At 39.2% G+C, this 12,518-nt stretch overlaps 1 protein-coding gene across 1 annotated transcript; it reads right to left on the reverse strand.

Annotated features, from left to right (window-relative positions):
* Window positions 1-384: 384 nt before the first annotated feature.
* On the reverse strand, window positions 385-7,079 carry PTCRA (pre T cell antigen receptor alpha). The gene is made up of 4 exons (XM_083368980.1): window positions 6,932-7,079; window positions 3,079-3,399; window positions 2,472-2,516; window positions 385-1,332 (listed from the first exon to the last, which is right to left on the reverse strand). Exons 1-4 carry the CDS (start codon window positions 7,074-7,076, stop codon window positions 1,193-1,195), a joined length of 651 nt encoding a protein of 216 aa, XP_083225106.1. The 5' UTR covers window positions 7,077-7,079; the 3' UTR covers window positions 385-1,192.
* Window positions 7,080-12,518: the final 5,439 nt, after the last annotated feature.

The raw sequence follows: 12,518 nt of genomic DNA on the forward strand, positions 1-12,518 counted from the left end.
TTGGGAACATGGAACTGCCATCTACTTTCTCCAGGAAATGCCTAAAATCTCATAAGCCATTGCACTATTGCACTAAGCTAATGTTAGAAAGGGGTTGTAATATCTTAGCCCCTTCCCTGTTAGCAGGAGAGGCAATAGTGAGGGGAAGAGAGGAAAATGGAGAGAAGGAAAAAAAAACTAGCAGTGTCGCAAGTCCTGATTTACACGAAAATTTACTCCTCTCATTCCAGTTGCCTTTACCTGTTGTCATTTTTCCTTTCACCTGTTTCCGTTCAATAATCCCCATCAAGTTTACAATACTCAAGTCTAAGGTTACTTTCTAGCAACCTGTTTTCCTTCCTTCCTCTACAGGTACATAAAGGGCAGAAGGTAAGATGCCAGTGGGAGAACTAAAACGGATTCCATTCTCTTCTCCATATCCCCAATTCTTAAGATGCTCCCTGCAAAACGGCTCATGAAAAGAAAAACAACCCAAGTAAGGACATCAAAACCTTTAATGAGAGAGAAAAAAGCACCAATAAACAAAGCAGCCACCTCCACCGCAAGGGACTAAGGGAACCCACAAAATGGAGAAAGGGGATGCTGGCTGGGAAATTCTGGGAGTTGAAATCCATACATCTTAAAGTTGCTGAGATTGAGAAACACTGCCTTAAAGCATGCTCACCTTTTTTCAAACTTCCACACAAGCCTGAAAAAAGATGATGATGATAATGATGATGCTTTAATGAATCGTGAATGGTTTAAAAAATGATTAAGGCAGCACATTTTAAATTCTTACATTGCATTAATCCTGATGATTAAGCAGCAACATGGAATCAGTCCGATGTGTCTTTAAGCCACCAAATGCAGAGTTCCCACTGATTAAGAGTTCTTTCTGTCAAAGATTGCTTTCATCATTCAGTTGTTGGAGTCTGGGAGTTAATAACTGAATAATTTCTTATGATCGTGGAATTCTGAATGGACATCACAAAATAGTAGGATTGGAAGTGACCTCAAAGGCGCTATAATCTACCTTGTGTTATATTCATAGCATATCCGATAAACAGATGCCCAGTTTCAATTTATCACTGTTTGAAGCATTCTGTTCCAGATTCCTTGAAGCATTTCATGCATTTTAAAAATAGTATTAGCAGCTCTTTTCATGTTTATTTTTTATAATTGAGCTTACGGTAACAATGCACTACAGTTTTATTTATCTTTTGTAAAGGATGCAGCAGGTCATCAGCACATTAAAAATTAGGAACTTGAATAGCAAAGTTCTAATGGCCAGAAGATGTAATTCTTGTGTGCGATTATGCAGAATTTCAGTGGACAACATCTGTTCCTCCACTGCTATAAAAAGCAAAAAAAACAGCATTATATAGCAATATTTGCAGCAGATACTCAGACATTTTTGGTCCTGATGTTCTCATATGAAATATTCTGTGCTTTTATTAGCTATCTCTTTGAACTTACTTTAAACTACAAATTCAGAACTAGGATGTATTACTGTACAGTAAATTGTGAATATGTGTCACTACAGTTTTACAAGTCATTTGCTCTGTTGGTTGAAAAATCAAATATTATTTCAATCTGCCTCTTCAGCTATTTTAGTCACATAGAAATCATTTTAATGTAAACAAAAAATATAGTATTCAGACTTGCTACATTTTGACAACATTCTGTGAATTAGATTAAAGGTTGCCTCCTCAATAGTTTTATTTGGAATATTTTATTTATTCAATTTCCATGGCCGCCCAACTCAACTAAGTGATTTTGGGTGGCGTACAATTTTAAACTGATAAAACAATTAAAAAAGAATTAAAATGATTAAATATCCACAAAATCAGTAAGTGCAAGTAGCAGCTGTGATGATGATCAACTAATAGTAAAACTAAGTAATGGGCCTTTAACACATTCCAAGCTACAGGCCTGTATACACAGTCAAGGTTTTACAGCTTTGCAAAAAGCCAACAGGACTGTGGCCATTTTAATCTTCAAGGGGAGAATATCCCATAATGCAGGACTAACATTAAAAAAAACATTCTTCTGTTCCTGGCAGCTGACACTCTGTGGCTGATGGGATCTACAGCATGCCCAATCTGTTGAATCAGATTGGATGGACAGAAACTTGTGGAAAAGGACATTTCCTCAGGTAACCCAGTATCAAGCTACATAGGGCTTTAAAGGTGACAACAAGCACCTTGAACTGCACCCGGAAACACACTAGCAGGTAGCGCAGCTCATGGAGCACTGGTGCTACATATGTCATATAATTGGCACCATTTATTACTCTTGCAGCCACATTTCCACTAGTTGCCAAGTTTCTGAATGCTACAAGGACAGCCTTTCTGTTGTCTGAGAAAAGATAGGGCACAATAACAATGATCAACTGAATGGTCCATAAAAAGCGATTGAATGAAGCAAAGTAACTTCCCTCTAGATGCTTACTCTCTAACTACTTGGAAAATAAGGAAATATTCTGTGTTTACCTGCTTGACTTTCATACAGACATAGATCATCCATATATTGTTCTTCTGGAAAAAAAATAATAGTAACTATGAAACATTATTTTCTTGAATCCTTAAAGCTTCCAAGTAATTCATGTCTTTAGTAAACTAAATGAACAGATTGATTTTTAACTGAGTTCTCTTCATCTAGTTTTTAGGACTTGTGTGAAGAATAGATGTTTTACATAATATTTATGCAAAAATGTTGAAAATTCAGAAGACTTCACATATTTTTAAGCACCCACTTTAGTTATCAGCGATAACTGGTATATTTATTTCTGGCCTGGCCAACTCTAATAAAATTGCTACTTTTATTTATATGGGGCCAGTGTGCACAAATTAATTTATTACTTTGCTTTGGGAAGCAAAGCCCCAGTGGGTTTGGTTTTAGCTTATTTTGTGAATTCAGTCACACTTGTAAGCAATAATTTTATGGCTCAGCATGACATGCTAAAGTAGCCAGCTCTGCTTTATTTAATAAACAATGGTTAAGTAAGTCAGAATTAATGCAATTTATGAATTCAATCATAATAATATAATTTAATGTCTTTTAAAAACTTAAATATTTCTCTCCCCCTTTGATAAATACCAGAGATTTGTAGAGAGGTAGTGTTCCAGATTCTTGAGTTTTGATTTTGTGCAACCGAGCAAATGACAATATTCCATGATTCAAATTCTTTGCTGGGTATGGAAATTTGTGAGATTGTGCTGAAAGAGCCATCTTCTTCCTTGAAAATGCTATAAGTATAAGCGTCCAACATGCTCCCATTTCCATTGGAAAACCATGTGACTCCCAGTGAGTCTTCCGAGAAGTAATTCACCAAACATACAATCAGGGTCTTTCTTTCACCATTTATTTCCAGATAGAGTGGTGGTGTCAGAGTTGAAAATAGACCTAAGGAGTAGTGACCTGTTATCCAAAGAAACGGTTTATTATAAAGTTGCATGCACAAAATTAGTTTATAGAAAAACAATTAAGATTATTGTTGTTTGTTGGGAGGTTCACTGGGATTTATCTCTTTTTCCATAGACATATAGTTCTTTCCCCTCTCCTTGTGCAGTCACTTTTCTTCATTTACAGAATTTTACAGGTCTCCCAACACCATTATTTATGTAACTCACCTATGTTTTTCCAATAGTTTTTCTTTTTCTTTTCCAAAGAAGTGCTGAAAACTTTACTTACATGTCAAAAGCTGGAGAACTGCAATGATCAAGAGATGCCCAAATAGCTTCCAGGCCAAGTTCATTTGGAAAACCCACAGCATCATTTCAAGGAACAAGGATGCCTCTGAAAATGTGTGTTTGTAACTGACAAACTCAACTGAAGCTCTTTCTGACCACCGTTTTCCTTTCCCATTGGTAACAGCTGCACAGCTGCTTGGCAAAAACCCCAAGTCACTTTCCTTTTTAATATTTTCAAAATGGCTTGTCTCTTTGTACTGCCATTCTCACAATCAGATTTTGTACTACTAGTATTAAAAGCCCAAATATCTGAAGCATGAATAGATGTAATGTTTACATGTACATGTGCTCATATCATTTATTTATTGATTTTAACCATCTCAAACTGCCCCTGGGCAGCATATATATTGACAATGTACCATCAAGTCATTTTTTATTCTTAGTGACCACACAGATGGATTTTCTCCATGACAATTTGTCCCTAGCCTAGTCTTCCTACTGTGCATTTGTCATCATTGTAATTGAGTGCATCCAGCTGGCTGCTATTTCATCCTCTTCTCTTTCTTTCCATCTTTCCTAGCATTAGAGTTTTTTCCAGACAGCTAGGTATCCAAAGTAGGATAATTTGAGCCTGGTCATTTGTGCCTCAAGTGAGAACTTGGGATTGATTTATTCAGTGATCTACTGGTTTGTTTTCTTGGCTGTCCACATATTCTCAGGAATCTTCTCCAACACCAAATTTCAAAAGCATCAATACTTTTCCTATCTTGCTTTTTCAAAGCAAGCCAGTATATACACACATACACACAGGATTTTTTTAAAGGCAAAGTGTAATTAGCATCTCTCACAGGTTTTAGAACATGTTAATAACATCTATTGGGAGGAATAAGGAAGACAACAGGAACAGGTTTTGTAACTCTTTTAAAATTAACAAACTTTCTTGACTGTAACTCAGTGTCATTAGTTTCAAGGAACAGTCTTCAAATAGGCAATATGTGAACTTTATTAGGGACAGTCAAAAATATAGGGAATGCTAAAAATAGTGACCAGATGTGTTAATAGTAATTCCTTAGGTAATTCTGTCTTTGACCAATCCATTTTCAACAATGGCTGTTTAATTCTCCTATGTCACTATTGTCAAGGCATTTAAGAGTGTACTCTCTAGTCGATTAATATATTAATCTTTGAAATGCTACAATATTCTTGGTGGCTTTTGGAAACAACTAACTCAGCTAAAAGTAAAGCCAAGTCAGCTCTGCTATTTGTGACTTCATGAATTATTTATTCATTTTATATCGCTGTCCACTCCACATTCGTGACTCTGGGATGCGTACAATTAAAACATAAACAGTACAAAAAATTACAAATAAAGCAAACATACAAATAATTCAAAATGAAAATATCTATGTACTGTAGTTTAGAGAAAACTGATGTGAGCTGTAAAAAAAATCAGAACCATCTTGGCAAATGTGAAAGTAGCTTTCCACTGCTGCCTGCTGGAATTTTGTTTTGCAATTTTTTAAAAATCTGCAATTTTGATAGTATTGCTTTCTCATCCAAATTCTAACCAGGACCCATCCCGCTTGCCTTTTCACACCAGAATATCTCTCTGGAAATTCATATGAAGTGTAAACTAGGGTTAAACTCAGTGTTCTTCAATCTTCACAACTTTTAAGATGTGTGGACTTCAACTCCCAATGGTGGCTGGGGAATTCTAGGAATTGAAATCCATACTTCTTACTATTGCTAAGTTTGAAAAACACTAAGTTAAACTTATGAATGTCAGACCTGGGTTGCCAAAAATCTGGGTGGCTCTCCCCCAGTCATTTAGTTTAATAATAATTTAGTTTTTATACCGCCCTTCTCCCGAAGGACTCAGGGCGGTGTACAGGGCAATATAATAAAATACAATATATAAAAATTAAAAGAAATATTAAATACAGTAGCCCAATTAAATAAATTAATACAAAATGTTAAAATACCCCTAAACCCATCAGACCAGGCCGGCTTGTTCAAATAAATATGTTTTTAGGTCACGTCGGAAGGAGTGAAGGTCGGGAGCCATCCGGAGCTCCACCGGTAAACGGTTCCAAAGGTCTGGCGCGCCCACAGAGAATGCCCTCCCCCTGGGGGCCGCCAGTCGACACTCTTTGACCAACGGCACCCTAAGGAGGCCCTCTCTGTGGGAGCACACTGGACGAAGGGAAGTTGATGCCAGCAGCAGATGCTCCCGTAAGTAACCCGGACCCATGCCATTTAGGGCTTTATAGGTCGTAACCAACACCTTGAATCTTACCCGGAGGACAACCGGAAGCCAATGCAGCTCACAGAGTAGAGGTGTTACATGGGAGTATCGGGAAGCCTGCTGGAATTTTGTTTTGTAATTTTTTTTGAAAATCTGTAATTTTGATAGTATTGCTTTCTCATCCAAATTCTAACCAGGACCCATCCCGCTTGCCTTTTCACACCAGAATATCTCTCTGGAAATTCATATGAAGTGTAAACTAGGGTTAAACTCAGTGTTCTTCAATCTTCACAACTTTTAAGATGTGTGGACTGATCTTTCAAAGGTTGGCCTAATAACATGCTTTGGTTTCTGCCAGTGTCATAGGCTTTAAGAGGAAAGAAAGCCGGCTCAGAACCAAATAGCGCCCAGTTGCAGGTTGTGGTAACTCCCCGCTAATAGATCGATCTTGGTACGGCCTGTCCTAACTCCCTTTCCTGGCCGCCTTCATTATAACTTCCGGGAAACCAGAAGGATTCCGGAAGGTCCTTTTTCCTGGAGCCTCTCTGGAATGGGTAAGGCGGAGGAGCGCTCGTTGCTTCTAGACAGACTGGACGGGAAAGATCTAGCCCAGGGGTAGGCAACCTCGGCTCTTTTATGACTCATGGACTTCAACTCCCAGAATTCCTGAGCCAGCTTGGCTGGCTCAGGAATTCTGGGAGTTGAAGTCCATGAGTCATAAAAGAGCCGAGGTTGCCTACCCCTGATCTAGCCGATGCTGGGATCTGTAGGGCAACAAGACGGTTTCTCTGTGTCTTTGAGGTTAACGGGCTTTTAGGAAGTCCTGCGGAGTCCTGCTTTGCAGTAAACACGCTATTCGCGACACGGGAGAGGGGGGAGCGGTCTCTGAAGGAAATGGCACCCAGCATGTTCAGCCTGAAAGTCCGTAGAGCTGTTGCTCTATCGAAGCATCAAACAAAAGCGATCACAAAGGGGGTGGCAGGCCGAGTCCTCCGCCTCGTTTCCCACGACTTACGGAAAAATCCGCCGAGGATTGCTACGTCTACGATCCTCCAAATGAAGGAGCCATCCACGCCAGAGCCCGGGGCTACTTGGGAATAAGCCTTCTCCCTGGCGGGAGGGTTGAGGGTGGGAGACTGGTGCAAAGGTGATTCTCCCATCTCTCTCCCATCTCTCTCCCCGTGTTTAGGTACGCGCCTGAGGTTTCCTCCTTTCCACTAATGACCGGGGGATCGGTGTGGTGGTTGAGTTTCCCGAAGAATGGAGTCTGCCGTAGCAGAGACCCCAAGTGCACTTCCCAGGGCAGGAAGTGATAGCAAGGAAGAGATGCAGAATAGCCCTGCTGACCCACCTCCTGCTCCAGATAACTCTGTGTCATTTTCAGAAATCCTTCACCTGATCCAAACTGGACAGGACATCCCTGGACTCCAGAAGCTAAATATCTCTGCCACAAATGGGAGTCCGACACCATCTCAGATGACTCAGAAACCCAAGCCTTGGGAGAGAAATGCATGACAAACAGAAAGCTGGAAAGTGGAATGGGAGAGTTAGCACTCTACTGGATATTAAAATATGCAATAAACTTTTGGCCTTTCAGGTTTCTAAAATAATTGAGTGTACTGTTAAAAAATTAAAAAAAATGTTTCCATGAAAACCAATATCCAAAGATGATTTCTGTGTTGTGATATATTAATATACGTAAGTGTTTGTATTCTTTCACTTGATATAGGTGAGGTGAGGAATCTAAAAGTTCCCAATCTTAACTCAGTTCAAATTTCCCACTTAATCATAAGGTGGTTTTAGTACTCATTGCACATCCCGGAAGCAATTAATAATGTGCACCAAGGTACCACTATACTTACAACTGATTTTTTAAAAAATACTTGTCTACAAAGCTTTTTTAAAAAGAAGTGGCCAGCTTAAATTAAAAATTAGCAAGGAGTGCCAACAGAATTAAAATCCTAAAACAATGTCTAGTTACTGACATCTTTTAAGCCACAAAGTCAGCCTCTGCTTGCTGCAAGCAAATGTGCACCTGAATAGTTGTGTTCTGCAGTTTAACCAAAAGTCATGTGTCACAACTTGTGGAAGTGCACCTGCTGTTGATGCTGTACTACTAAATGGCTACATGTAAAATGCTGATTGTTAACAAGGCAGCTTTTTATTTCCCTAAAACAGTTTTCCTCTATTGATGCTTATTATCATTTGGAGGGGCTACTAATGAGATGCAAAGTTGGTACTCATTATAAAGCATAGTTGTACTAAATTATGATTTTTCTAACTATGGTATAGTGAGTAACCTGTAACTGGACAGATTTGCAGAAATTGCTCAGCAGCAAGTCATAGCCTATATACTGTCTGGCTTTAAATATGATGTGCTAAGCTATTTGGCTTTGGGTTAGTGTGCAACATGAACCCATCCTAAATTTTGCCATGTCAACTTTATTCCTCTTTTATAGGAAAACCAAAATGCACATTTTATGATTAGGGGAGAAAAACACATTACCTAAAATTCATACTATTAAACATACTGTATGTTGTATAAGCCATTTTGGAAAACAAATGATACTGTTCCTAAACAGAAGTTTGAATAATGTTGGGTGAAATAACATCAATAATAATAATAATAATAATAATAATAATAAGAAGAAGAAGAAGAAGAAGAAGAAGAAGAAGAAAGAAGAAATTGGAAGGGACCTTGGAGGTCATCTAGTCCAACCCCCTGCTCAGGCAGGAAATCCTATACCATTTCAGACAAATGGCTGTCCAGTCTCTTCTTAAAAACTTCGTGTTGGAGCATTCACAGCTTCTGGAGGCAGGTTGTTCCACTTATTAACTGTTCTAACTGTCAGGAAATTTCTCCTTAATTCTAGGTTGCTTCTCTCCTTGACTAATTTCCATCCGTTGCTTCTTGTCCTGCTTTCAGGTGCTTTGGAGAATAGCTTGGCTCCCTCTGCTTTGTGGCAGCCCCTGAGATATTGGAAGACTGCTATCATGTCCCCCCTGGTCCTTCTCTTCATTAGACTAGACATTCTCAGTTCCAGCAACCGTTCCTTATATGTTTTAGCCTTGCAAGACTGGTGAAAGGTTAGGACAGAATCATAGTAATGGCCATATGCCCCACTCACTTGCCATCCATTAAACATTTTCTCTTCCTGTACTTACAAGTTAGAACAGTTTCTCAAGCATGGAAACTTTTAAGATACGTGGACGAATGCTGGCTGGGGAATTCTGGGAATTGAAGTACAGTATACACATATTCAAGTTGCAAAGGCTGAGAAACATTGAGTCCTGTTCCTTAGTGATTGCATGTAGTCCAATTTTCTTGCAATTGGATGAAAGTGGTTGCTACTGTTTAGGCTCTTTTAAAATCCTAGTCTAAACTAACAGCCATGCAGCTTCTGGGTGATCCCTGTGAGATCCAAAGCCACCTAAGCTTTTTCAAAATCAGTCAAGGTTGCCTAATCCTATCTTCTGTTGGGATTATTTATCCAAGCAGCATTTTGTCATTATTAGTGATGTTGTGCAGTTTCTGTTCTCCATATACTGTTTACAGCAAAATACTGATTTTTTTAAAAAAGATATGCAAATTTGAACACTGGTAGTGTTGATGTAATTTCTGGGTAAGGTGCTCTCAGGTTTTCTGCTCTAAGCAATATAATGGCTGTGTTCAAATGTTAGGTAATGAAAAGGGCTTATTAAATATTTATTGTTAAATATTAAAGAGGCTTTAATATTAAAGTTGATTAAAGAGCTTACAGTGGTTGGAAATTGTTCATTAACCTGGCTGTTTATAAAGAAAAAAGTAAGGCAACTTAAAGTAAGGCAAGGATTCCGGTGGCTCTGCGGCGCCGGAGACAGCCTTCCCGGGCTGCCCGCGGCTCAGCTGTGTGATTTTTCGCCCGAAACAGCGCCGATCAGCTGTTCGGGCGAATTTGAAGCCCCCTCCTCGGGAGAAGAGGAGGGGGTGAGCCCCCAGGTAGGGGTCGAGTTCTCCGGGGCCGCCTGAGCTTGGAGCTCGGGCGGCTGAAGGATTGAACTCCCCCGTAGCCTGGGCTGCTCCCAGCTGGCTAGCGTCTCTGCTCCGGACTTTATGGAGCAGAGCCAGGCGTCTGCGACCATCCCTGCTTGAAGGAGAGACTATGAAAGGAAAAGAGCAGGCAGAGCAGTACAGGAGGGAAAGATGAAGAGATGAAGAGGATTATTTTATTTTACTCTCAAGCTTGATGGACTTTGCTTAAAACTTAAAGTGAAAGTGCGTCACAATTGTAAGTAAAAGATGGCGGCTAAACCTCCCCCTAGAACTTTTCGGAGTGCTGGAAATTCTCCGGTGCAACAACAATCATTACTGCAGGCGTTGCATTCTCCTGATGTATTGACATCGAAGGATCTTGAAAAACATACCCAGTTAATTTTGGAGTCAATGGGTGCTAAATTTGTACAGATGGAGGAGAAATTGGAGAAATTGGAGCAGAGAATGGAAGAAAGGATGGAGCAGAAACTTAGAGAGATGAAGGTAGACATTTTGTCCTCAGTGCATAAAGTAGCTAAATGTGTGGAGGTGCTGGATGACCAAGTGGAAGACTTGACTCAAAAGAATGCTATATTAGAAGCAAAAGTATTGGAAATTGAAGATTTAAAAGACAAAATGGATAGCGAACAGAGTCTGGCTCAATTTTACCAGATGCAGTTTGCTGTTAGAATTAGAGGCCTAAAAGAGAATATTAAAGAAGATTTAAAGCAGCTGGTTTCTGAGGCTTTTGAGGGGGTATTGAACCATCCAGCATCTGAAATAAAACAAGGCATGGACAAAGTGTTTCGTGTGAATTCGTGGATTGCTAAGCAGAGAAAGTTGCCTAGAGATGTGGTGGTTTATTTTGTAAAAAGGGAAATTAGAGATGAAGTTATACAAGCTGCCTATGATACTAAAGTTGTGATTGCTGGTCAAGAAGTTTTGGTTCTAAAAGAAATTCCTCCAAAGATTTTAAAGAGAAGGAAGGACTTTATATTTCTTGTGCAAGAGCTCAAGCTAAGAGATATAAGGTTCAGATGGGAGATCCCAGCTGGGTTGAGCTTCATGTATGATGGCAAAAGGTACTGTTTGGGTACTGTGAAGCAAGCGCATGATTTTTACAACAATGTTTTAAAAGCAACCCCATCAACACTTCTGGAAGCTGCAGAGGGATCTGGAGAAGGAGAACATCAAGAGGATGAAGATGGACAGATAGACGAGAAGGGTACAGGAGGAGATCAAGCTGCAACTCTTTTGGATGATCCTAGAGAACAGAGGGTGACGCGTGCTGCCTTAAAACGCTCAAAAAAGATAAAAAAATAAGACCAGTAGAAATCTATGGAACTTCCACAATATACTTATAGTTAAGTGGTAGTTGTGTTTTTAAGAGTTTTGGGATGATATGTATGGTAACAGAATTTTTAATTTGGAATTAATGGACAATTTACTACAGAGGAAGAGGAAGAAACTTTTGTGGGTTAATGCGGGTTAATTTGTCTAAGAACTAGCTATTATAGACTATTTTGGCTAGAGAGGTTAATAGGGATAGGTGCTTGTGATGTGTAAGTGAGAATATGTTTAGGTAATAGTGAATTGTGGAAGAACATAGATGGGAATGATGCTATTTTTCTTTTATTTTAGTTCTTTATACATATTTAGTATTGTTAAGGATTGGTTTACTCTATGTAAGCTAGAGAGTGATGGATTTTAGAGTTTATAATTGTTAGTATATGATTGTTTATGATTGCTTTTTAGATATATACCTTGTATTTTGCTCTGGGAAGTGGGGGGGAGGGGGGGAGGAGGGGAAGCAGAGGGGGGGGAGGCAGGGGAGGGAGGAGGGAGAGGGGGAGGGGGGGAGATAGGGGGGAGGTAGGGAGGGGAGGAGGGAGGGGGAAGGGGGGTTTTTCAAAGGAAAATTGTATTTTAAAACTTTTCAATAAAAAAAAAAGAAAAAAGTAAGGCAATGATTACTGATTTTCCTGTTGAAATGTGATTTGAATGCTTAACTAGTTTTGAGAAGTAGAAATGTTCCTGTGGTTAGATGAAAACAGAAAAGGCTTCCTTTGCTTAAACTGAATCAGCACAAGGCTACATTCAATGGATTTTTGATATACATATTGATTGTTATTTCTCTCTATACTGATCTCCCTCTACTTTGTTCCAGAGGGAGAAAGTGGGCTGCGATGTAGGATTCAGAGATCTCTTCATCTTACTGCCTTTCTCCTACTACAATTGAGAAAAAAAATGGATTAGCAAAATAGAATGTGTGAATTTGGGTGTTATGAATAAGTAAAAGGTCCTCTGGGGCTGTCAGCCTTGAGCTACGTTTGAGCTTATTAATGACATTAGTGACTGCACAATGTCACTAATAATGAAAAAAATGCTGTTTGGATAAATGATCCCAACAGAAGGTAGGATTACTCAACCTTAACTAATAAAAATGCTTAATAATTGAAATAAATACATAGAATGAAACATAACTGTAAATATTTGGGTTTTGTTTGGTTTTAAAATGCAAGACATTGATAGCAACAATAGAGAATGTGTGACCTGCCAGATGAAGCCCAACCAACATTCCCACCATTTT

The sequence above is a fragment of the Vipera ursinii genome, assembly GCF_947247035.1.
Source record: "Vipera ursinii genome assembly, chromosome: 1".
NCBI lineage: Eukaryota > Metazoa > Chordata > Lepidosauria > Squamata > Viperidae > Vipera > Vipera ursinii.